The following is a 26392-nucleotide window of genomic DNA, read 5'->3' on the forward strand; positions in this document are numbered from 1 at the left end:
GTATCATAAATATCAATACACGTAACTTTTATTAATGGAAAGAGACGCTATAATATTTATGACAACATTTGAGCACTTGTGGTTTCTTCGTATTTACACTTTATATTGTGTCTTAATAAGATCCTTTTCTTACGGAACAAAGTATTTCAGTCATTTTGTATTTTAATTTTCCACGATTTATACAATTTTATGAAACGTTAGTTTATTGTAAAAACAGTAGAAATTCTTTCTTACATGCGAATTAAAACGTTTTGAATCGATCTAAGTTTCGTTATTAATTCTTCTCCATGAGACTTGCTATACAATGTAGTTAAACACTTTGAAATTACGTCTTGGCACTTCGTTATTATTTTTCGTCTGCAATTCAATTAATTATTTTAACATTAATCGAATAGAAGTAACTCACATTTTGATATAATTATTTTTATGATTATCTATTAATTTATTTTCATGATGCAGTAATATACTTACTTAACGAAAGTATTGGTAATGTTCGAATGAGATATAAAGTAATTAACTAAATTTGCAGTCGACTCGATAAGGTGAAAATCATTTCCCTCGTTGAACCAAGTTCGAGTATCTTTGCCAATCATTCTGAAAACAAACATTATGCATTTCTCTATTAAGTAAAATATAAAGAAATGTATTTATCAATAAACATATTCTACTTACTTGTAAATATCTAAGAGATCCTCCATTGATACTCCTAACTGTAAAAACCCAGATATAATTCCATTATTTGATACATTTAACTTACAGGCTTTTATTTCTAACTGTTTTACTAGGAAGTCTGAAAAAATATAATACATCTTATAGTTTCACTTCATATTATATTTTCATTATATCATAATGGTGATAAAAGAGTTTTGTTATTACCAACTGGAAAACAGTGTGGTGATCCTGAATACTCCTGTCCCAAGGATATAATTTTGCTCATTAAAATAGTCATTTTATCTTCTGCTGTTGACGCATCTTTTAATTCTGTAAATATGTATTATTAAAACGTAAATACGAGATATTTTTTCATTCATATAAATGTATAAGATAGAATGTTAATACCGTTATTTATAATATTAGTCCAAATTTCCTGGATTAACATTGCATCTTGATGACCAGAACAATGAATTATAGATAATTTGCACTCCCACAATTGTAAAGGGTCCGCATATTCTTGGTATAACTACAATAAATGATTAACAGATGTGAATCCTAAAAGTTCCATACAAATATCTTAATTCATAACATACATGGTTGGATCATACCTTTGTTATATCAAGTAACGAAAACTTTAATGCTCTAGATGCTTCATCGCTGAGTCTACCGCTTAGATGTTGGTTACAAATTGTATCTAATATCTACAATATGATGACAACATACAAATCATATTCTAAATAGATTTTGCCATAATATTTACAATCGCTTACCTGTTGTTGTATTCTAGCAACTTCTACTTTGTCTTCTAATTCACGTAAAAAAATGCCAAGGTATGGAGCATATCCAGCTTGGTCACTTCTCATACAAACCACTGCTCGAGCTAAATATTCAACTCTCTGTGATAATGTTACATTTGATCTATATTTAAAGAAAAGAAAAGAAAGTGAAAATAAAAAGTAGTTTTCTGAAATCAGCAAAAAAGATGTCAATTTAATCAAAGTTATGTGCGTTATACGTACTCTTTGGTTGCTAAAGCATCCAATATTTTAGCTGCAGCAGCATGATTTTTATTTTTTTCATAAAATTGCCACAGCAAGTCTGGCGCATTGACTCGGGTGAGATAAGCTTCTAAAGAAGGTGCTGCTAGAGCAACGAGTTCTCCGTGAAGCCTTCTTTCTATCATCCAAGCATACACCGAAGCGTGGAGAATTTCACACTTAGAATGTAATGCATCAGTTATGATGTCATGCAACTAAAAGATATAAAATATTTATGTAAAAGATCCAGTAAATTTATTGGAAATAATATAATTTAAAAGGAAAGCATATTTTACTATTTCTTTTGCTGGTGTAACAGGCATAGTTGAGCCATTTTGTTGTGGAGGACCAGGTTTACTGGGTATAGTAGGTGTCAATGGATTAGAAATGCTTTGATTATAAAGATGATCCAATAACGTAGTGAATTCTTTATAAATCTCTAATCTATATACAAAAAATTATCTGAATAATTAGAATATGTGATATATTAAACGTACAATTATTAAAATGTAATTTTATAATCAGTACCTTTTCATGTAAGCAAACCTTCCTTCTTGATCTTCGATTGGTTCATTATTTTTATAATAATGTAAGGCAGCATTATTAGGGTCTACTCTTTCTGCACAACAGAGACATAACTCGAGTACACCCGAATAAAATTGACAAGCGATAAATTGTTGGCATACTGCACTTAAATTTAGTCTGGGAGCAACTTCTTTGCAAAGCTAAGGATGTGAATGTAAACAGAGAGTATAAAATTACAGAGAGTACAAATAATATTATACATAATATTAGAATGTTTACCTTTAAAGCAGATTGCAAATAGCATTCCTTCTCTTCTGGATTTGTACAACTTTTTGCTTTCAAAATTATTTCATTAGCCTACGATTTATAAAAATATTAGCAATATATAAAAATAAAATCATGATTCTTTTAATTTTACTTCTTGTACCTTAGAACAAACAGCATCCTCGCTTCTATATAAATTTGGACAAACTTCTCGTAATCTTTGACTAACAGCATCAACAGATGCATTATCTCCAAGATAACTGTAGATTTGTAAAAATTAGTACACAAGATTTTTATTATTTATTTAGCTCACTTACCTATCTATAAGATGAATGATTAATAATGAAGAAATTTCATGTCCAATTAAAATTAAATCTCGAAATGTAGCTGTAGAAAATTGATTAATTTGGTCCTATAAATTATTATAAATATTAATATAAAATTTTCAACTTAAAAAAAATTGTAATATGTATTTGACTAACCTTTGATAAACAATTTACAATATTATTTAAATGGTTTTCACATAAAATTTTCCAAAGTTCTAACACTTCACAAGCATGAGTAATGAAAATTTTTAATGCAGCTAGAGAATTCCTTTCTTCGACTATTGGTTCTTGGTAATGACTAGGTATAGTTGTTTCAAATCCATCAGTTATTCTAGTAGTACCGTGTCTAAAAATTGATAAGTAGATCAAATAAAATTTAATCATTTGTAAAGCTGTTGAAATAGCGTATAGATACATACTGCTTAGTAATGTGGGTATTTTTATTGAGAAATGATCTTAATGCCTGCAGAAGACTTAGAATCCAGCTAACTTGTCTTGTTGAAATTGTACTAGAGATCTGAAATTATAATATAAGTGAAGGTTAATATACAGAAACAAAAACAATGAAAAAAATTTATATCAATTTAAGTCACCTGAGTTTTGTTGTTTATAACTTCTTGTTTAATACAACGCATGTTCCATATTGGTCGAAGTATTCTTCCTACATACAGATATAAACCATTGTGTTTTGCAGAAAATTGTTGCAGAGAAATGTCTGTATTAAGTCCAACTGGCGCATGAGGTCGAAATCCTTGAAGCCTTAAATCGTAGTTAGGAACTCTTGGTGTCGATGTGCGCATATCTCCTATGACATTCATAAACTATATAAAGAAAAACTTATAAAGAAAAATGAAACTTTCATATAAAATTAATGTAATACCTGTATTTATATTAGCAAAGTTAGTACCATGTACATCAATTGCAGGTCCAATGCTTGTCGTTCGTTGACTACCATATAAAAAGAATGCTCTTGTTGCCCATTCTGCTAACTATACAAATTATAATTAAATATTACTTTCTAATTTTACAAAACTTAATTTTTATAATTAAATTTTGATCTTAATTTTTAATCTGAATCAGGACCTCAGCATTTTGAGAACTTTCAAGCGTGGCTAAAATAAGACAAGTTGCACATGCTTGTTCCAATGATTGCGACTGAAAATATGCGCGAACGGCTTCTGTATCAGGACCACGTTGTTCTAATAGAAGCTGCTTTAAGATATCCATTGGACGAACTTGAACATAAATAATGGCACCCTGTAAGTAAAGAAATAAACGACTTGTAAATAACTACATCTAATAGGTTTACAGATCTTTAATTAATTATATACCTGAGAAGTCAAAAAGATAAATTTTCGTGGCGCTTCCATGTGCTGCCTTACGAGAAGAGGAGGTTCTTCTTGTGTAATACTTTGTTTTTCAATACATATAGCTGGTTCCACAAGAATTTCTGCCATTGCCCATACGGGACTATCAAGGGATAAAGGGCTTTGAGTTTCAGCTAAATAATTTGTGAATGGATAAGCATCATTACTTAAACATAAAGCAGTTTCTGTATCTCCACCGCAAACAAGAATTAATGTTCCTGTAACAGATATATAGTATATAGTATAGTATACTGCATAGTATATAAATTTTAATATCATGTCCATAACAAAAAAATATTGAAATGTGTACCTTTCCTATAATGTGCCATTTGTACTTTCCTTGGCCTCATTACTGTAGCATTAGCAGCATAACCTGGTGGCAATCTAACATGTATTAACTGTAGACCTTGAGGTCTTGTTGTCGGATTAGCAACTGCAGTGCAACTGAAGTAAAAGCGTGTTCCAGTAGCTGCAACTACAACTAAGTTTAAATGTACTGATTCTGACTCTGTAATAGCTGATATGCTCACCAATGGTCGAAAATTATTACTATCCAGTGTTCTAAAAATGATAAATATAATATGAATTATAATTTCAATTATTTAAAACTAGGATTTATATAAATATACATACTTAACAACATGAACAGCGTTTTGTACTAAGGAAGCTTGTGACAAGGACGCGACTTTGGACGCACCATTGTTATCGATATCCCAAACTGTAATTGTTCCCTTATCACCGAGTGTGTATAAAATATTTCGTGAATCATCAACGGAAATTTGTATTATTGCTTCTTCTTCTGATAAAGCTATAGTGACAAATGATGGAACTAAAAATGATAATGGACCTTCAGAATGATTTATTTTTTTACAACGTTTCCCAAACCAGCTACTTTCTGCCTACACAACGAACACATACTAAAGTGATTAATTATGATTTTTATATTGATTATTTTTATATTCATATTTGTGTAGCAAATTTTACCTGATAATATATTTCATAAAGGGATCCATTTCTACCACCAAGGAAAATTCTCCCACTATTAGTGTTAGCTATTGTTGTAATGCCAATCCCATCCGTAGCAACTGTGAAAATTGGTTCAGGAACTAGTTGCATTTCTGGTGAAGTGCCTAAATTGGAAATTGAAACAATAAATAAGGTTTAGTAAATAAGGTAACAGTAAGGTTTAAAAAAGATGTAATCTTCAAGTAAAACTGAAACTGTATTATACCATCACTGGTTTCTGTTAATGTAACTCCAAGAATAGTTATTTCCACTGTAGTTGTAAGAATCAACAAATATTTTACATAAGATTGGAACACCCCTGCTTTGGGTTTTACTAAACCTACACTTATAATAGTTTCATTTAAACCATCAAAATATGCAACATCAGACCTAAAAACAAATTATCATTATAAATATTAATTACTTAATTATGATACATTGAGAAAGTATTTTATAAACTTTAAATAAATTTTTACTCATTTTCATATGACCAAACATATATATCACTATCAATTGTAAGCCATGCTTTTGAAATTTCTGTAAAAAGACCCATCATACAATGACATTGCATATCTAATCAGATATTAAGAAATTATATTTTTTATACAAGGAAGCAAACAAAACATGCATATTACGAATATTAAAGAATGATCAATTATATAAAAGGATACGATGAAAATGTTCCATTATCTCAGATGGCAAAGAAATTTTACTATATGCTTTCATTTGATTTATATTAGGAAAACATAATGACATCCCATTTAAATTTGGATAATCATGATCGTCAAGACCACTAACAGTTGGTCCACCTAAAAAAAAAAGAAAGAGTTTCTTTATAGAACATCAAATAATAAAAAAGTATGCAAGAGACAAGAGAACAACAACTTTACCTTGTACGTTATACCTCATAAGATTAATTAAGGATGGAAAGTTACTATCAGCTGTAATGTGTATATCAACCACTTTCCCTGCCATTTCTAAGGCATCTAAGTGTATTTTAAGCGGTTCCATTTCAGTGAGGGTCATGTTTATACGGTACAGGGAAAAATTAAATATTAAATACACACAGAACTAAATTCAAACAAAAAGATAGAAATAAGATAATAGCAAGGGTATTAACAAGTTTTAACGTGAATTATTATTATATAATAATTAATTATAATTAAATTATTATTAACTAATATCATTATCCTTATGTACTTATAAATAATTATCTGACTTTTTCGTCTAAACATCCTGTGTTTAAAGGTTAGACTTATTTACTTGTCTAAACATTGAATAATATTGAAAATAATAGGATCTACTGTATTGTTTCTTAAAAACATAATTGCACCCTAAAAATAAAAACGTATTCATTTTACTTAAGAAATACTTACTACAATTTATTAGAGCTATTTGTATATTTTTAATGACATTCACGAGGCTTATGCCGCTCGCGCCACACAGGTAAATTTTAAGTTGTATTACCATACAAACTAGATACGCATACGCGAAACTAATGAATCTTATTGGCTTGAATTTATCTGATACATAGGAGATAAATATGTTTGAATTCAAATTGAATCTCTTTATGCATTAAACAATTTACGCTTAAAATAGGAATATACTAAATATAAAATATGATAACTTATAACTTTTTTTAGGATTCAGTACTTTTAGTACATAATACAATAATAATAATTATATTTTATTTTCTAAATTCTTACTTATAATGAAAATCTTGCCATCTACAATCTTTTTCCTAATATTTCTCATTTCACTGATTTTTCTTGATGCCACTGGTAAAAGATATATTAGATATATTTCATATTAATAATTTAATATATTGTTAATACTTTTACTGCAGATAATGTAATGAATGTAATGCAAAACCTTTATTGCAATCTTGGATTAAAACTTGATGATTCATGTCCCATCGATGGTGGCTGGACATTTTGGAGTCCATGGGGATCTTGTTCTGGGAAATGTGGATTTAAAGGGAAAAGAATGAGACGACGTGCTTGTGATAATCCTGTGCCTTCAAATAATGGAGCCCCTTGTATTGGTCCTAGTTATCAAATTGAAAATTGTCAAATTACTGGTACAACCTAAAGTAATAAAATATGAATATAATTTTACATGTAATTTAATGTAATAAATATTTTTTTAGGATGCATGATGAATGATTACGAAACAATTGTAAATGCTCATCCTATACGTAAAGGAGAACTGAAAATTGTAAAGAAATTTCATAAAAAATTGCCAGCTTTAATAGAATTATGTTTTCTTGTCGATTGTACATTTTCTGTTGTGGAAAAGATTCTTGGAAACAATGTGGTAATAAACAATAGAATTTGTAGTTATTTAAAGAACAATCTAAGAATAATATTTTTATATACATTCTATAAAGATGCTTTACTGGAATGCTATGAATTGTGTTAAATATGATATTGGATGTCCAAGTAAATAAATAATTAAATACATATGAATATTTACATAAATGTATGAAAGCATGTGAGTAATGAAACATTTTCAGACTCTGGTGGTTGGAGTGTTTGGGGAGTTTGGTCGGCATGTACTGCAACTTGTGGCAAAGGACAAAAATATCGTACAAGAATTTGCAATAGTCCAACTCCTTCAAATTTTAAATTAATGTGTAGTGGTTTAGCATTTGAAATGAAAAGCTGTGTGGGAATTAACTGCAGAAAGCTCCCAGGTATAAATCCTCAAGGTCTGAGTGTTAATTTGTATGAAATATAATTTATGAATTATATATTATCTCATTATTTTCAATAGGGAGTACTTGGAGTAATTGGAATGAGTGGAGCACATGTAGTGTAAAATGTGGTAGTGGAGTTCAAATCAGGAAACGCTTATGTTCAGAAACGCAAAATTTACAAGGAACTTCATGTAAAGGTCCATCCAAAGATATAAAAGGCTGTATAATTAATAATTGTTCTAGTAAGAATGTTATTTTATATAAATACAATATTGTACATTTTCTAGAAATAATTTATACAATCTGTAAAAATTATTTTGTAATTATCAATTTTTATTAGTAAATGGAATGTGGTCAACGTGGATGGTTTGGTCACCTTGTACTTCAAGTTGTGGGATTGGTACACAATTGAGAAATCGAATGTGTACCAATCCTTCTCCAAGTGGTAATGGTACATCTTGTATTGGTTCAGCTTCTGAAGTTCGCCAGTGTTTTACTAAACCATGTATAAATAAATTACATGAAGTAGTACACTTTACAGAAAAGAGTAGTCTTCAGTACGATAAAACTGGAAGACCTTCACGGTTGCTTCATATGTATCTAAGGTTTTTACCACTGTCTCCTTTTGGTATGATTATTTATCGTTTTGAAAAGGATTGTAAAGGATTGATGTGCGACTTCGTAAAATTGTTTCTTCAAAATGGGAAGATAGTACTTTTGTCTCAAATTGCTGACTGTACATTAGCTTTAGTTCATGAGACCAAATTGGAAGTAAGAAATGTTTTATTTTATACATTAATTGTTTTGTATTTGATTTATGTTGTTTTTTAGATTGGACAATGGCATGTAATATTAATTGCAATATATGGGACACACGGAGTATTACGTATTGATGATGGTTTTCATAAAGTTACTTATTTTACATGCATTCCAATTTCATATGACTTGGATCATGCAATGGAAGTTGGAGGATTTCAAGGACAAATTCAAGAACTAACAATTAATTTTGCACTTGTTCAACTTCATACATCAAAAGTTATTCATATTTATTCAGTTCTGCAATATTAAGTGAATAAATATATTTTAAATATAAAATATCATTTAGGGTAATCACAGTACAAAATATGCAAATCTTTTATCCAGTAGTAACAATGTTCGATATTTGATGGGAGATGACAATGAAGGTTTTATTAACATTGGTTTAACGGATTCAGTTGCAGTATCATGTCCAGAAAGCATAGAATATTGGCAAGTAAGAAATTAACAATTGCTATTTAATGAATAATATTTTCAAAGCTATTATTTAATAATAATTTTATAATCATAATTTAGATTATAATTGCTATAAAAATAGAGAGCATGAATGGACTTATAGCAACAATACCAGGCGATTTCTTCAATAAATATATCTTATTATTATTAGAAGAGGGAAAAGTAAAGCTGAAATTTTATCAAGGAGAAACTTCTACTGTAATTGAAAGTATGGAACATATTTTAATAGGAGAATGGTTTGAAATAGTAATAGCTCACGATGGTAAAAATATGTATATGCAAATTAATGGAAATGAAAAGAGATATATACCTTTAACTTTGTCAAAGACAATGATTACATCAGCAACTGACATATTCTTAGGAGCTATACGTGATGATATGAGAGTAAATAGCTTTATTTAAAAGAAAAAATCTGTTTCATATATGAAATTCACAATTTTTTATAATAGGGGAAGATATGTTCTAACTGTGTAGACATACCACAAATAAGTTTTACTCTTGGGTATCTCAACATAAATGGAAAAGAAATAGATCTTATATCATTACCAGTTCTAGAAATAAGTAGCAACCAATTTTCTAGCCGTACTGTTAGTATATCTGGTAATAATTCTTAATGTAGTATTATAAAGATATCTAAAATTCAATAATACAATTCCACATAATAATATTTTAGATTATTATGAAGAAATACCATTACTCTTAGGTCAAGAACTTAAATTATCATGTGTCTATGATACGATTCCTCTTGAAAAAGAACACACATTTTCTAAACAGACATATGTTCTATGGTTGATAATGGATAAATTATTAAAATCTTATGGAAACAAGTAAATATGTAATAAAATTCACTATTGTACTTTTTATATTGATTTTGTAATATTTAATTTTCCATCAAGCAATGATTTTTTCAATCTGAAAGATGATGGACGAGTTAGTACCGTTAGTATTGCAAGCTATATAACTCGTGATACAATAGAAAACTTTTATTCGTGTCATATTTATCATCATAGAAATAAATCAAATAAAGATTTAGGTCCAACTCTCTTTACATTTGGTATTACTGTGATGAACAAAAGTGAAGGTAATATAGTTGTTTTTAAATAAAATAACTTATTTATGTTATATTTGTAAAAAACTTTGATCTCTTAGAATTTGAAAGTACAATTTGGAAGCAATGGCGTCTTATCTGTAAAGTTGTGATCATGTGTTTCATATTCTTGATCATTTGGTGTTTATTAGAAATATTTCAGGATGCTCGAAATGGGTAATTAATTAATGAACTATTTTACCAAACTAGAAGTTAGAACTGAAATAAAATAAAGCATATGATATTTTAGGCATGGTTTTTATAGACTTCCACAAATGCTTAACATTAATCCCACATCCACTATAAATTTCGTCTTATCTAAGAATGGTGTAACATTACTCGGTAGTCAGCAAGCTGCAAATGAAGTTGTATCAAGAATTTTAGAAGATAACTGAGCTTTTTAATTAGACAAAGGATAAGAAGTAATATTAATAATATAATTAACAAATTAGTACACTAATAACTTATTTCGTAATATAGAATTTATGAAAAACATAAGTATTAATTAGTGAATTAATAAAATTCCCATATTTTGTTAATGTTATTACAAAATACATTTATATAAATTTCTAATTGTAATAGTAGATGTAACTACTGTCAACAATATTGAAGGTAATATCAATATTCCCTAAGTCAGAGTAGTATGAAATAATACGACTTTTGTAGGAAAATATTTAGATGCTACGAATTAATATAAAAAATATATTTATACAAGTATTGTCTTACAGTGATGGCAGCTTATATTTACAGTTTAAAGACAATACAGTAAAAAATGTTGCAAGTGTCAATTATTTAATATAAAACAAAACAGCCAATATATGAATCTTTACCAAAAAATCATAAATTTATTTCACGCTTTGTATTGTTTGCGTGAATTGACGTTCGTTCAGGTAATTCCGAATAAATGCTATTTTATAATAAAACAAGGCGAGCAAGCACCCCTGTTAACATAACGTTAAAATTTTAAATAATATTAAAAAATATAAGATAATACATAAATACATTACACAGGACATATAGCTACATCTCTTTTTATATTTAAACTAATTATGAGAATATAATTATTCAATTTGTTTCCCAGGATTCACTATTACCATTACTAATCACAGAAGAATGTTGTGTTACTTGAGACAATTCAAAATGCAATTTTGTATCTTCGTTTATACTGAGTCCTTAGTTATTTCATAATTTAATAATGGTGGCCTTGCTTTAATGCCTAATGTTGTAGGTCTTTTACTAGGATTTTCATCTAACATCATGTTCAACAAATTGTACTAAAAATAAAATGTTTGCAATTGATATATTTTGGCCAAAACAGAAATTAAGATTATTTAAGGATACACTATATGATTTTCTTACCTCGGCCGGATAATCATTACTGAAATCTTTTGGAAACACTGACTTCTTTAAGTTTATAAGGGCAACAATTCTTTCCATTTCAGTAACAAATGGAATGAGGAGTTCAAATAAAATAATTCCTAAAGAATAGATATCTACCTTATAATTATAGCCCTGACCATTTATTTGTTCAGGAGACATATAAAGATGAGTACCGACACACGCGGTATGTAAATTATTTCTAAATGTAACGTCTTCGTTCTCTGAAGGAGTATGAGCTTCATTGTAACCTTCTGTTATTGCGGTTACAAGGCCAAAATCTCCAACTTTTATTTTATTATCGAAAGAGAAAAATATATTTGAAGGCTGAAATTCATTTCATTTAAGATAACAATTTTTATTTTCGCGGAATAAAACATAATTTCAGATATTACCTTCAAATCACGGTGAATAAGTCCTTGTAAGTGAACATATTCCACAGCATTAACTATTTGCTGAAATATGTTTAATACACGACGATAATCTCGTATTGACTGCATTTTTAGCCATTCTCTGAGACTTAACCTTTGGCACAATTGCATTTGTATGTAAAGGAACATTTTTGGAGATTTACGTGTATTCGACTTATTATTCAGATCTAAAGAAAACGATCTTTGGCGTTTTTTCTTCACTTCTTTTCCTGACACTCTACTGCCAGTGTCTTTGAATATAATGCTTTCAGAATATGAACGATTAGTAGCTTTTGACATTACTTTTTCAATTCTGTTACTGGAATGAGATGAACCAGAACTCTTAGTAGTAGAGTTACTGATATTAACAAGATTTTTATCCTGACTTTCTGATTGGGATTTTACAAACACAATAAAGGAATCGTCATTCGAATCATTATTCAATTCATAAGCCTCACAAGCACTATCTATTGATGATTGATCAGTCTGACTGACATTAATGCAAACAGAATTACTCATTTTTGTTTCCGTATGAATTTCTTCTGAAGTAAAATCTAAATTTGGAGATGTAATCTTGTTTATCCACTGAGGATCATGTTTTTCTTGCCATCCTAAAGGTGGGCACTCGAGCCATGCATTGAAATACCTTACAATATTTTGATGATCCAATTTAGCCAATGCTTTTACTTCTCGCATTACACGTTCTCTTGAATATGTACTGTTAAACAAAAAAAAGGAAGAGCTTGTAAATTTGGTCGTACATATTTTTCATGTTTGACTGTTCTGTATCAAATCATACTGTAGAATTTTATACCTGTTTGGTAGAGCAATCCTTTTAATAGCATAATTACAATCATCTATTTTATTTTTTGCCTCAAAAACAACACCATAACCACCTTTTCCCAAACAATCCACTGGTTCAAAATCTGTGAGATAACGTGATTTAAAATTATCGATTTCGTTTTCATCAGTGGGTTGATTATTTTTATTTGTCTCTATATGTCTTTCAACTATTAAAGGCTAAAATTCCATATAAATATAAATATTTTTAATTCATGTTCAAGATCAATATTTTTAAACTTTATAATATCAAAAAAATTTATAATATTCTTTACCGGAAACGCTGCATCTTTAGCAACTGTTGTAGCATTTAATAGACGTTGTGTCAACATAAAATTTAGTAAAATCGCAGTAGTAATTGATATTATTAAAACTTCCTTCCTATTGAAAAGATTTTAGGTTAAGAATTAATATTTTATACCTTTTTTATTTCATTTTACATACCACCAATACCATAATGATACAATGATAATTTGAACAGGAGTATCCTCATCCTCTCCTTGAGTATTATTTTCCTTAAACGATTTCCGTTCTTCTTTGATAACCATCAAATTTGAACTAGTATGATTACATTGTTTGTTATTGTCCAATTCTAACTGATCTGTTGAATACAAATAAAATCCATTTCCTAAAAAAAAAAATTTGTATCAAAGAAATTAATGCTAAATATTGAAAGCATGAGTCTTTTTTTTACTATTAACAAAATCTTAATATTTTATATGTATATACCATTTACATATTCCGAATTATATAAAACTGATAATGCAGTGATACTTCGTGCATCAGTTATTTCAAATAATACATCATCTTCCTTATTACTGTTTGTTAAATGATCTAAAAGAGGTTGTTTAATTACATTATCTGAGATATATTATGTTCTACCATAATATTATACTTGTAGACATATTTAATGAAGGATAAAACCAAGCTCTCATACCAATAGCAGGATGAGGTTTCCATGGATATTTCATATGCTGCATATACCTTGGTGATGCATCTAATGATTTATAGAGTTCTGTATTTTCTTGTACATATAACTGCCTGTTGTGCATACCCAAATAAAGTGCTGGACTGGTTGAAAAATCTGTATTCCAAAACTGTTGTGTACTATCAAATAAATTAATTTCCTTCAAATTTTTATACCCATTGCCATTTGTACTTGCATCTTCACGCCATATAGTAACAACTGGAGAATCAAACTAACAATATACCAATATATGTAATCAGTACAGAGCTTAGCAAATATATTTTATTCCTATACTTAATTAAATTACCTTATATTGCCACAATTTCACTGTAGGGTCATTCTTATTAACAGCCCAAACCAAACCATCAGGTACAGTAACTTTAATTTCAATATCTAAACTATGAGGTGTTACTTTATTTTGACAATACATATCAGAATAAGGAACAAGTACTAAGTCATGTTGTCCTACACTGAAGTTCCATCTATTCCAATGTAAATTCATTTAATATAATATTTTTCATTAACAACATTTGATGAATTTTATATTTTATGAAATTTACCTCTCAATACCAGTACGAGGTTCAACTGCTCTTACAGTTTGTTGAAATCTTTGAACAATGATCACTTCTTGTTTGATATATGTTTCTCCATCTGTGATGTTAATACAACCATTGATACCACATTCATATAAAATTTTCCCTGTTATACTTGAAATACCTAGTAAGAATACATATTCCATTTTTCTCTTTTATGTTTTATATATTACTAATTATTTTTTATAGATACATATTAGCAATATTTACCATATGATTTCACTTCTCTACCACCCGAGAATATTAGATCATCAGAGTAACGGAAAGATGAATGCAACAACTGGCTTGCAGATACTGGTACTGCTTCTAAACTTTCTTCATCAAATTGATACAATCCACCACTTAAAGATGGAATTAGGCGAACCCATTTTCCATTATTATTAAGCTATAACACAAAGAAGGTTTAGTATTTCTCCATAATATTAAAAATGTAAAATATATTCAATATTTATTTACTTCTCTATGATGAATATTTGATGATAGCATAGGTTCATTAAATTCTAATGTCCATTGTTTTTCCCCAAGATTGTTAGCATCTAAGGCAGATATCTTCCCATCTAATGTACTTACAAATAACAAACTGCAAAAAAATATAAAAAAATTATATTTTATTACATTCAATACATAATATAATGCTTTATCTGCAAATATAATAAAATAAAATAAAAATGAAATTATATAATAGAATGTAGTACAATATTCAAAATATAAATCTCCTTTATATAACATAAAATTCTCTTTTTTGATTTATTGTGTTTATTTTATATGACTTATTTTGCGAAGTTTCAATAATTAATAAAAATAATAATTTATTCCATAAATAAAGTATTCTTAAAAGTGATATAGGAAAGTATAATATATCTTCTACGTCTTCTTACAAGTGTAAAAAGTAATTCGCAATACAATTTCATGGTACCTAATAAGCATATACATTTTTTAATCATACAGGTATTTGTTCATACAAACACTTCATAATATAATAGATACCTTAATGGGCAGGTATACAACAATTGAACTGTGCTATCATTCATTTCAATTCAAGTAATGTTGGTCAAATTACAAATATGCGTAACAGGTACATTGAATTTAACATTAAATATGTGCACAAAGCAATTTGTATTTAATTACCTGCGAGATGATTTCTGTTCACAAAATATTAACTGTTTGATATCGCCGCTATCAATGAATGGAAATCTGAATGAAATTATACATAACAAATGAAGTGTTAGTCTCCATAAGTGTGTAAAAGACATCTTTTAAGTTCGAAGCGATTGATTAATTAAACACATTTTGCTCTGATATTTACGCGAGAATATAATTAATTTATCGAATATTACGATAAAAATAAGCCAGATATTGCTCATTCAACATACAACAACGAATCATGGTAAACTGATAAATCGCAAAAAACCTAAGTTCTAGCGCCATCTCACCTGTGCTTACGTGCAAAATAACATACAAGAGAAATAGCATATGATTAAATATTTTAAAATATTGTTTACATCTTCAATTACGTTATTTATAAATAATAATAATGATATAAATGAAGGAATTAAAGAGTGATATGAATTCAAAGAAAAAGAGACTGGAAGAGACTTAAAGAGATTAAAAGAGAAGAATATGCATGCTTAGAAATACCTCATATCAATCAGCAAAACATATAATGTACAAATGCATTTGCAAAACTATTAATAAGTCAATAATATAATTTATAACGATATAAAATAATCTTTTTTATTAAACAACATGAATTTAAGGGATTTAAAAAGTACATAATATGAATTGTATTATATATACAATATTGTATATACAAATGTTCTATAAAGATTACAATTTAATAAAATTAAGAGATAAAATCTTTCTCTAAGACGCAATTATATACATGTTACATAAAGAAAATTGTGTAGTATTTTAAGATATAAAAATATAGAGTACAGAATATTTTTTTATTAATCTTTTTCTTTTTTTAAATACCATTTTCAATTTAATAATTTAAGTTTCATTTATTTAAAAATTTTCTAGATTTCATATAATATAAGAATACTTAGTTCTTTCATAAAAAAAATTTAAAAAGGCTATGAAAATAACAAAAATGAATAGTTTTTTTAATATAATATTTTTAATTTAATAATTCAAAACCCATTTATTCAAAAATTTTGTAAACTTCATATAACGTAATATAACAATACTTTTTAATTAATTATTTAATTTACATACGTACATAATTTTCTGTAAGTTTATCAGATATCAAATCCCGTATTTATAATTAAATATTTTGTAATGTCCATTATTGGCAAAATTTAAAAAAGTCATATCTATAAAGGAAACTAGAAATCAATATTCATAATGAATAAAAGAAAATGATCCACTAAAACGAATAATAAAAAGAAATAAATAAATCATTTTCTTGCTCATATTTTTCAGCGACGATTTCGAATACTTCTGTAATATGTCGATAGGTGACAGTGTATGTCGACGTTGAATAGGCTACTTTACTTTTTCTACGTTACTGGTGATTATGGCGAAGTTTGCCAAATGGATGTGAAGTGTCTTGTAAAGAATATCATTGGCGATTTTATCAAATAATTTTTATCGAGGTAAGAACAAGTGACGCGTAGAATTCTAATTCTAATTCGGTGACGTTGACGAATTATTATAAGAATGATAAATGGTAAAAATGTTTGATTGTTTCATATGAATTGCGAGTCAATATTTGTTCTTTCCTCCAGCCATACCTGAAAGTACAATAATAGACTTGGCTGGAACCTGCAGCCTGATTAAATAAATAGTATTGTCTGTCTCTTGAACTGCTCTACCAGCAGTAACCCAACTACCATTCCGTCCGGCGCAAATAGATCAAATCAGATCCACAACCAAATTTTTTTCATCTTTTATTAACAGTTTTGGACACATAACCTTCTTAAGGCAGTGCATTGTATATTTGAAGGTTCAATTTTATCATATTCTAATTTAATTATTTTTCTTTTTCTTTCAGTAAAGATATATGTATATGATTAGAAGATGGTATAGAAAAATATAGTATTCTTGTACCTACTTTATGTAACTTTTTATCCATAGTTATGGATGTTTATTTTATTTTAAGATAGTTTTGTTTGTGTAATTTATGGTTTTATGATTATATCATAAATAGAGAGCGGATTTTTATGCATTTATGTATATTGAAATTTGAAGATGCAAAAATATACAGAATGTATGTATATGTATAAAAATATATAATATATTTATAGTAAAATACTTTTTATAGCTTTAAATAAAGAAAACAAATCTTTATTAATTGTGTTCATAAAAATATAAATTTGCATAGAAATCCACAGCCTAATTATAAATTTCATTTTCTGCTTAATCGTTATGTTTGGAAATTTTGGAATTTTGCAAATTATGTTAAACAAATAATAATTATTAAATTTGTTTAATTCTATATGTATGATAATGTAACCATTGTAAAATATGAAATGTTATTTTAAAAGATTGTGCAATTTTGGTTTACAGTACGTAAAAACATGGAGGGCCAACAATTTTGTTTACGATGGCACAATTTTCAAAATACATTGTTGAGTTCTCTTCCTAAACTGCTTGATGGTGGTTATTTAACAGATGTCACATTAAGTGCTGGTGGTAGACACATACATGCGCATAAAATTATCCTTTCTGCTTGTAGTTACTACTTTAAAGAATTATTTAAGGTATTAGATGTATTTTTTAAATTGCTAAACATTTTCTTTTTTTTACCTTTTTGTTTTTTTGTTAAATTTAATCAACAAAAATTATATGAATCAACTTTTAGGATTTAAGTTCTTTGCAACATCCTGTAATTGTATTACCAGGAATGGAATATGCAAATTTATGTGCACTTGTCACATTTATGTATAATGGTGAAGTAAATATTTATCAAGAGCAATTACCTGCACTTTTGGCTATGGCAGATACTTTACATATTCGTGGATTAGCTGATATAGCTGGGGTAAGGAAATTCATCTACGTTTTTGATTAATATAGTAAAAATACAAAGCAATGGTTGCACAAAACATTTTGGATTGGTAAGTTTGTACTGTAGTTAATATTGCGCTGTAAGAATTTCTTAATGTACACATAAATTTTTTTTTCTGAATGTATATTTTGAACTTCGAAAATTTATATTCTTCTCTATTTTTCTTTTACGACTGTTCTACCAAACCTCTTATATTAATGCTTTATACATCAAGTAGCATGACTGCATTTTGAATGTAATTTTTATGCAATTAACTGTTCTTAAAGTGTAGAAATATGTGGTAATATATGAATAGTAAAATTTGATAATTAATTTTTAGTTGGATAAAAAATTCTTATCTTAAAATTTAAAACTGTGAATAGAATTTAGCTTTTGTCAAATTAATTTATAAATGATAATAGCACTATGTGTAGCTGGTTCTTAAACAAATGTTACTCACTAATTATTATTAAATTTTATTAAATTGATTATTGTTTATTAATTACATAATAGGGACAGGTAATAGTATTATTTGATAAATCATTATTCCTTATCTGGTGAAGCTTGTCTCAGTGTGAATTGTAAAAAACATACATAACAAAGCATGTATCTTCTTCAGTGCCTTAAACATTAGCAATTCCTTGCTGATAATTGTAATTTCCTTGTAACCTGTTTTCCAAAAACATGTAGACTTATTTATATATTGACAAAATTACACTTTCACTTATAATAATTATGTCAATATTAATGACTTGTTGAAATTTGTTCAAATATTCAGTAAGTGCAATTATTTAATAATTGTTAATTTAATATAACAAACGCTCAACAAAATGATTTTTATGTTCATTAGTATTTTTCAAAGATCATATTATTTTATAAAGTAAAAATTTTTGTTCAAAGGATGTCTATCATTATTATTTAATTTAATTAAAGTTGATTGTTTCATCATTTACCATATAACATATGATACATTCACACATATAATAAACATAAACAACTAAACATTGCAAAAATAATACATAGACATTAATAAAATACCTCTTCCTTTATACAGAATTGCAACAGAGTAATTTCTAAAGCTAGTTGCATATTCGCTTTTCCCTTCTTTAATCTTTATATTACCCTCTGATCGTGTTGTTTTGTTCAGGTCACTTAAATACATTCACTGTCGTTCCTCAAGAAGTATCACACGAAGGAATTACCTACTACACATATTATGTTCATGCGTGCATCGAAGGAACGATAATGAATATAAACGATATCCACGAGATCAAGATCGTTGTGTGTGTTGCAACTAAATGCAAGTGGATGCATCCCATGGAACCTTTCCCCATAGAATGAGTTTACAGGTATAAAATAGCTTTATCCAAAAATCTCTCTACATGACTAAAACTTTCAGTAGATATATTAGAACAGTTAAATCTCTTTTTTACATATTGTGTATCTTTTTTTGCATTAAAATAATGCTTCATATTTTAGTCAAGGGTGATTATAACAAAAATTTAGAATTAATAAATTTAGAATTAATGTATAAATACTTAACAGTCCTATTTTCTATACAAGAAAGAAAAAAAAATACAAATGAATAAAGGAAGCAATGCATGAAAATTGTTCTACAGAATAACTTACTGCAAAAATAAAATTGTAAAGATGTGTTTGAAAAATTAAAAAATTAAATTTCAATTCTTTCTTATAATTAAAAGATCTTTAATCTTAGAGGCTAGGTAGAACAGGAATATTTCTGAATACTTGATAAAACGTAAAAGTTTAATTATATGAAAGATAAAGGGAATTCAAATATATTAATTCAATTTTAATATTTAAATTTTTTTACAATTACGATTGATTCTTCTCCTGGCTTTTTTTTACAGAAAAATTCGAGACACGATAATGGTTTATACGTTCAACCTCCACCAACTCAACTGCAGGAAAAAACATTAGCCGAAACGCCGATAAAAAAAGAAAATAAAGACAATATCATAAGCGGTGGAGAATCTTTAGAAACGGTTCTAGATACAGATGTAGCTGAGAATATGGAAGAACCCTTCAATGATCAAGAAAGTATACCTTATTGTGTGAAGACTAAGCCTTACTACTCCATTAATGCAAAGTTAAATCAAAGAGAAAAAGTCAGTATTCCTTCCATTAATGCTTCTACCAACAAATATGCTGAGAAAGCATATTCGGAAGCTGGAATAGATGAGAGCGCACCTGTTTTAGAAGATCAAATTACTCCTGTGGAAGATATAAAGCCTCCTCCTGTTTGGGATGCGAATTTCAAGTTTTTGACAACGTCTGTGGGCAGTAGAACTTCTCAGAATTACAATAAATCTAGTGTCACTTGTCTTATTTGTGGAAAACAATTAAGTAATCAATATAATTTGCGTGTACATATGGAAACACACAGTAACAGTTCGTATAGCTGTACAGCTTGTTCACACGTATCAAGATCACGAGACGCGCTTAGAAAACATGTTTCTTATAGACATCCAGTTGCGTCGTCACAAAAACGTTCACGATATAGTACACCGAAATCATAGAAACTAGATACCTTGGTTTATATTATACCCTTTGTTTTAGACACGTTTTATTTAAATCATAAATTTTGTGCTATTTAATTTGACTTAAATACTTTATTGACTAAAAAACTAAAAAAAAAAGGGGGAGATGAAAATGGTTATAAATCAAAAGTTGAAGATTTTTTTTGTTATTTATTGTTAGATATGTTTATATCTTTTAAGTAATAGATTTATAACTTGAAAGAAGGTTGAATCAATATGAAAGTATTGATTTTTTATTGTAAAATTATTAAAATGCTTCCTTGTCTAAGTAGTACATACTCTGTACAATTATTTATTTAGTTGAAAGGAGTCCATTATAGCGTGTAATGGATTAAAACGAAGATACATAAAGACTACTTTCCAACATATATGATCCCTTTTAACTATTTTTTTTTTTTTTTTTTTTTTTTTTTTTTTTTTTTTTTTTTTTTTTTTTTTTTTTTTTTTTTTTTTTTTTTTTTTTTTTTTTTTAAATACTTAAACGTTGCAATTGAATATAAGAATTGAATATTTTATTATATGAAAATACATTATAGGAAAGGATTTAATATGAGAAACTTACGTACCTCATCTTTTTAAGAAATATTCAGTACTAGACTGATTAAGAATAAGGCAAGTAAGATCTTGATTATGTTGTTTTTAAATGTACAAATAACTTAAAGCGTGACGACGTTCCTCGAAACCCTTAGTGTTCGAATTGTTACTGTTTTCTTGTTATCGTTACACTGTTTTAATAAAGACAAAGTAGACATTAGACAGACATTTTCCGTTTTGATGATTTTTTTTCATAATTAATACTTTTTACAGATCATCCAGTAAAAATCGATGAATCAGAAAAAAGGGCATGTTTCCCTCATTACATTGTAAATATTTAAAATATACCTGTAGTATAAAAAACTGTTATTTATAATTAGCACTGGCGCAAAAATGTAAAGAGATATTTCGTTTGTATATAGTATGTACTTGTTTTGATTATTTCAATATACCGAATGTAAATGATCGTAATATAGACTAATCAATCTTATTCGAAAAATCGTATTAAAAAATAATATACAATATTCATTCAGTGACTACAAAATAAATAAAATGCATTCAAAAAATTAAGCTCTTTTAGAAAGGAAAAACAACATATCTTCAGAAAAACATTAATTAAATCTTTTCTATACGCCATATCTTAGTATTACAGTCCTGCCCAACTGAAATCAATGTTTCCTCATCTAACCAAACTAAACGTGTTATTTGACTTTGAGGATGAGCATCTGAAACAAAATTGTTTTTTACAATTGCATACATTTTCTTCCATTGAGATAAAATATGACAAGTGTAGAAATAAAATAACGTTACAAAAAAAAAACGGAGATTATATATGTATACTTACTTTTAATAATAGTATGTTTTGCTGGATTTGTTACGCTCCAAATGATGATCGTCGTATCAAGACTACCGCTTGCAACCATAGCTGAATTAGGACACCATGCTACCGAATTCACTCTTGCATTATGGAAACCCCATTCCCTATTGTGCGCAAGCTGTAAAGTTATATTTCGTTAATAACTTTTTAATCAAATTACGATCAGATAACATTTATTTCCAAGCGAAAAGCTTTACTCACCCTCTAAAAATCCAACAAGCGTTTAGGAGGAGCAATTGTTACAAAAAAAAATTGATATAAATACATACAATATAGCAATCACAATATTTTGCTAATGGTAAATATTAATTACAATATATGCGTTCAAAGCGTGAGATATATTAATAATCTACTAAATGACGAAGGTTAAATGGGAAAACAGGTAACACCTTTTCTGCAACTTTGTACAAGCGACATGTATGAATTTCAAAGATATTTGAGGTTTGTATAAATTATACAAAAGAAACACTTCTTTTTTTTACCTTGTATTCTGGTACAGTATAAAGAACCACCTTTCGATTTGTGTCACAAGCAACCAAGTATTTGCTATCAGGACTATAAGCAGCGTCTGTAACCGTACCTAAATGTTCTAATTCCATTTTCGGAGTTAGATTCGTACCTGATAAGGTATATATACGAATCTGAAAATTACACGAGAAATCAATGCACTATATGTTCTACTATTTTACTAACTTTTACGAAATTATATATAAATTAAAAAAAATATACCATATTGTCTGATGTCGCTCCTATAGCTACATCACCATTTTCTTGATTAATTGACACACAAGATGGTTCATAATCGATTGATGTATTTGATACCTTTCGCCCATCTTGTGTAACTGTTATCTAGAATATATACCTACTGTTAATTTAACTAGTTTTTAAATTAAAATAAAATGAAATGGTAATTTTACCTGGCGAACGGTTGCAATTACAGCTAGATCTGTGTAAATATCTAAACCCCGCGGCTGCGAGTCCAGTTTAACTATAGCTGTATCTGTATACGTGTTTGTATCGATATCAACCGATCTTAAAGTGTCATCGATACCAGCGGTATAAAGCAAATTTTTTGTAGCTTTCATTCCATTAATTTGATTTCCATGTCCGTGACCTTGGACACGGTCATTCTCTCCCGTTTTTGCATTCCAGTTGGTAATATACCCATCATGAGATCCAGTATAAATTGTATCTCTATCAGGACTCAAAGTTAATACTGTTATTGGTTTATTATGGCCCTAGAAGTATCCAAAAATTAAGAACTCATCCTATAAAAGCATTCTTACTATGGATACTATCATTACCTTTATTATTCTAAGAGGTTTCGTAGGATTAGCAACATCCAGATAATTAATAAAGCCACTTAGAGATACAGATAGTAAATGTTTGTCTTGCCAAAGGCAACTGACCTAAAAGAAAATTGATCTTGTTACCGATTTTATTTTTATTTTTTCAAAATCGCTATTGATTGTTTGTTGTATCGCAGAATTAAAGGATTACATACTTGTTGATCATCGACTGTCGATCCCATATTGAATTCACTAACCAATGAGCGAGTTTCTACGTCCCAAAGTTTACACGTTTTATCACCAGATGCAGTTAATAACTGCGTTCCATCTGGCTTCCAAGCCACCTGTGAGGTTATGAAGACATGTTAAAAATAAGTACATCATTATCTTTAGAAGAATTTTGCATTAAATGATTTCATTTATTTACTCCGTATACTCCGCCCTGGTGAGCTGGAGATCCTATTTCTCCAACTAAATCGGAGCTTGTACCATCATAAATAAATACTTTTCCGTCAAATCCTGCAGATGCAAATAAATTACCACTAGGCGAATAACGTACAGCTTGAACGAATCGAGTATGCTCCTGCTTGGTCATTCTGCATATATCATAAATTTATTATTTAAATAAAAATTTCAAAATTTTCATATCTCAAATGCATAAAGTTTTTATTTAAGACTTGCGGGTGACGAAGCTGATTGCTAATAAAATGTTTCTTTTTACAAAGACGTTGCTTATACCCGGAAATCTTACATACAAACTTACTATTACCAATTTATATTAAACCATTTAACTTTCATATACATACTTAAATTTAAATGGCGGTCCTTCAAAAACAGCAATAGTATTATCCTCACTTCCTGTGATTAATCTAAATGGTCTAGCAGGTCTGAAGTCACATGAATTAATAGGCTTACTCTGGCCCGAGATTTCACCTACAGATGTACCGGTTTCCGCCATAAATACATGACCAAATCTAAATTTATATGTAAAAATAAAGTTGTTACTAAAATTAAAACCATACTAGAGCTGTAAGTTATTTACCTTTCTCTTCCCTCTCCAACAACTACCATACGCTGATTGTCAGGTGACCAAGCTATGTCTTTAATAGGCCCTCCAATAGGATGGAATTCATTTTTTAAAATATGTTCTTTATTGACAGTATCCCAAATACGTACTTTGCCTGATTGATCTATTATAAAAAATCATATAAAATTTTAAGTCTATATTAGGTTTTTATATATATTATCTTTTTATAAATAGTTATCTATGATTGTACATACCACCTGATGCTATATAAAACCCACTTGGCGAATATTTTGCAACGTTGACTGGACATGAATGTTCTGTATAAATATCTGCAATAGCTGGATTCTAAAGATAAAAAGTAAATAGGATAACATTGCATTTTAGTGTTCCATATAGGACTTGAATATATTATTTTATATACTATACTTACATCAATATTTCTAATGATTACACTATTACCATTAGTATACAAAAAATTTTTCCCTTTAGGATCACCTCCTAATACAAGAGGTTGTCCCCTTTGTGTCCTGGGTAGTGTAGCAAATATGTATTCTGCAAATATATGAAATTAAGGCTAATATTTTAATATGAGACTAATATAAAAAAGGTCTTATAGCATGTTATTTGTAATAAGATCTGAAAATTGTATAATAGAATGCATCTTCTCATGAGAACTAAAATATACTTCCTTGATTCATTGGCATAAGTCCAATATGCAATATTTCAAATTATTTTAGGTATGAAAACTGTATTTTGGCCTAAAATTATTGCTTGCTTTCTATATTCCCCAAAAAATCTACTTTTAGTCCAAACTTAATTAATACAACCAAACATAATTAAAAAAGTTACATTAAAAATAGTATAAAAATATAATTCAAATGTTTAAGACTATTCCCAAAATATTAAAATATATTTGTAGTCTTTATTTAAAAATTACAACTTATAGTATTTCCTTTTGGAAATTTAATTACGTGTACAATTTGTAATTAAGTTTCAATGTCAACATTTATTTTCATATTATAACTATTCATTTTTTCGTTCTATTTCATACTATACATCGCAGTAAATTGAACTCGATCTGATAAGCTACAGTTATCGTAAGCATAATTACGCCAATTTTGATAGAAAAGCAAATATATTTAAAGTAAGAAATGCAAAACAATTACTTCATGATACAGTACAGTAAAACTGCACAAAATAAAGAATGAAAAATCTGGTGATTTAATGAATAATCAATTCTGTATATATGGTTGTATTTGAAAAAAATTGGTAATTAATTTAATTGTAGTCAATCGTGACATTACATACATATGTGAATCATTGATGCACTTCAAGTGTTATGATTTGACTCGAGATAAGACCGGAAAATTGGATAGCTCGATATTTACACAAAATACATGGTAATAAGTTGTCGGTGATACACGAAAAATAGGTAAAATCTGTAGGTGTCACTTACTTGTTTCATAGGACATTTTTATTCCGTTTCTTTCTTTTAAATAATACTTGAAAAAACTCAACAATGGGAATCGGTTCAATGCCTCCCTCGTATCTTTCTCTGTCTCCCCCCCCACACACTTTCCATCGAAATGCTTGTTCCGCCCTTGCCTTATTTAGCTGAAGCATTGATAATACTGAAACAAGATCGGCGAATAACTATACAGCTGACGTCGCTAAAGCCCCGTTTCCATATTGAT

At 28.3% G+C, this 26392-nt stretch overlaps 5 protein-coding genes across 7 annotated transcripts; 2 read left to right on the forward strand and 3 right to left on the reverse strand.

Moving 5' to 3' along the window:
* Nucleotides 1-2: 2 nt before the first annotated feature.
* On the reverse strand, nucleotides 3-6654 carry Nup154 (nuclear pore complex protein Nup154). The gene is made up of 27 exons (XM_072013498.1): nucleotides 6555-6654; nucleotides 6069-6249; nucleotides 5850-5987; nucleotides 5655-5751; nucleotides 5405-5568; nucleotides 5158-5303; nucleotides 4807-5072; nucleotides 4484-4734; nucleotides 4138-4391; nucleotides 3890-4063; nucleotides 3687-3795; nucleotides 3400-3611; nucleotides 3226-3323; nucleotides 2963-3152; nucleotides 2798-2892; nucleotides 2644-2740; nucleotides 2496-2573; nucleotides 2220-2416; nucleotides 1988-2135; nucleotides 1674-1906; nucleotides 1425-1572; nucleotides 1263-1355; nucleotides 1060-1180; nucleotides 877-981; nucleotides 673-790; nucleotides 472-594; nucleotides 3-357 (listed from the first exon to the last, which is right to left on the reverse strand). Exons 2-27 carry the CDS (start codon nucleotides 6202-6204, stop codon nucleotides 231-233), a joined length of 3918 nt encoding a protein of 1305 aa, XP_071869599.1. The 5' UTR covers nucleotides 6205-6249; nucleotides 6555-6654; the 3' UTR covers nucleotides 3-230.
* Nucleotides 6655-6837: 183 nt separating this feature from the next.
* Nucleotides 6838-13996, forward strand: LOC139998264 (uncharacterized). The gene is made up of 15 exons (XM_072022690.1): nucleotides 6838-6959; nucleotides 7025-7258; nucleotides 7328-7494; nucleotides 7568-7619; nucleotides 7694-7873; nucleotides 7954-8118; nucleotides 8217-8647; nucleotides 8708-8911; nucleotides 8982-9128; nucleotides 9209-9532; nucleotides 9598-9748; nucleotides 9822-9975; nucleotides 10045-10229; nucleotides 10298-10412; nucleotides 10486-13996. Exons 1-15 carry the CDS (start codon nucleotides 6890-6892, stop codon nucleotides 10628-10630), a joined length of 2724 nt encoding a protein of 907 aa, XP_071878791.1. The 5' UTR covers nucleotides 6838-6889; the 3' UTR covers nucleotides 10631-13996.
* On the reverse strand, nucleotides 10753-16028 carry LOC139998262 (eukaryotic translation initiation factor 2-alpha kinase). Its single transcript, XM_072022689.1, is given in 15 exon segments — nucleotides 10753-11176; nucleotides 11330-11407; nucleotides 11410-11509; nucleotides 11595-11939; nucleotides 12008-12740; nucleotides 12837-13042; nucleotides 13138-13243; nucleotides 13307-13490; nucleotides 13592-13696; nucleotides 13800-14061; nucleotides 14137-14311; nucleotides 14390-14546; nucleotides 14633-14807; nucleotides 14879-15002; nucleotides 15551-16028. Coding segments are annotated over 15 exon segments (2904 nt in total). The 5' UTR covers nucleotides 15676-16028; the 3' UTR covers nucleotides 10753-11147.
* Nucleotides 16029-16865: 837 nt separating this feature from the next.
* Nucleotides 16866-21445, forward strand: LOC139998209 (uncharacterized). Of its 2 annotated transcripts, XM_072022582.1 has the most exons (5): nucleotides 16895-17019; nucleotides 17152-17369; nucleotides 17933-18126; nucleotides 18228-18404; nucleotides 20282-21445. In XM_072022582.1, the coding sequence occupies exons 3-5, from the start codon at nucleotides 17944-17946 to the stop codon at nucleotides 20948-20950; spliced, it is 1029 nt and encodes a 342-aa protein (XP_071878683.1). In that variant the 5' UTR covers nucleotides 16895-17019; nucleotides 17152-17369; nucleotides 17933-17943; the 3' UTR covers nucleotides 20951-21445. The 2 variants fall into 2 exon arrangements, with proteins under 2 accessions (XP_071878682.1, XP_071878683.1); XM_072022581.1 differs by lacking the exon at nucleotides 17152-17369 and having other exon boundaries at nucleotides 16866-17019.
* Nucleotides 21107-26313, reverse strand: Flr (actin-interacting protein 1 flr). Of its 2 annotated transcripts, none has more exons than XM_072022580.1 (13): nucleotides 26155-26313; nucleotides 25129-25250; nucleotides 24953-25043; nucleotides 24714-24861; nucleotides 24478-24645; nucleotides 24099-24267; nucleotides 23887-24015; nucleotides 23687-23791; nucleotides 23300-23620; nucleotides 23112-23231; nucleotides 22865-23023; nucleotides 22350-22500; nucleotides 21107-22230 (listed from the first exon to the last, which is right to left on the reverse strand). In XM_072022580.1, the coding sequence occupies exons 1-13, from the start codon at nucleotides 26168-26170 to the stop codon at nucleotides 22121-22123; spliced, it is 1809 nt and encodes a 602-aa protein (XP_071878681.1). In that variant the 5' UTR covers nucleotides 26171-26313; the 3' UTR covers nucleotides 21107-22120. The 2 variants fall into 2 exon arrangements, 1 of the variants encoding a protein (XP_071878681.1); XR_011803210.1 differs by lacking the exon at nucleotides 21107-22230 and adding an exon at nucleotides 22584-22782 and having other exon boundaries at nucleotides 22366-22500.
* Between the last annotated feature and the right edge of the window lie 79 nt (nucleotides 26314-26392).

The sequence above is a fragment of the Bombus fervidus genome, chromosome 2, assembly GCF_041682495.2.
Source record: "Bombus fervidus isolate BK054 chromosome 2, iyBomFerv1, whole genome shotgun sequence".
NCBI classification, from domain to species: Eukaryota; Metazoa; Arthropoda; class Insecta; order Hymenoptera; family Apidae; genus Bombus; species Bombus fervidus.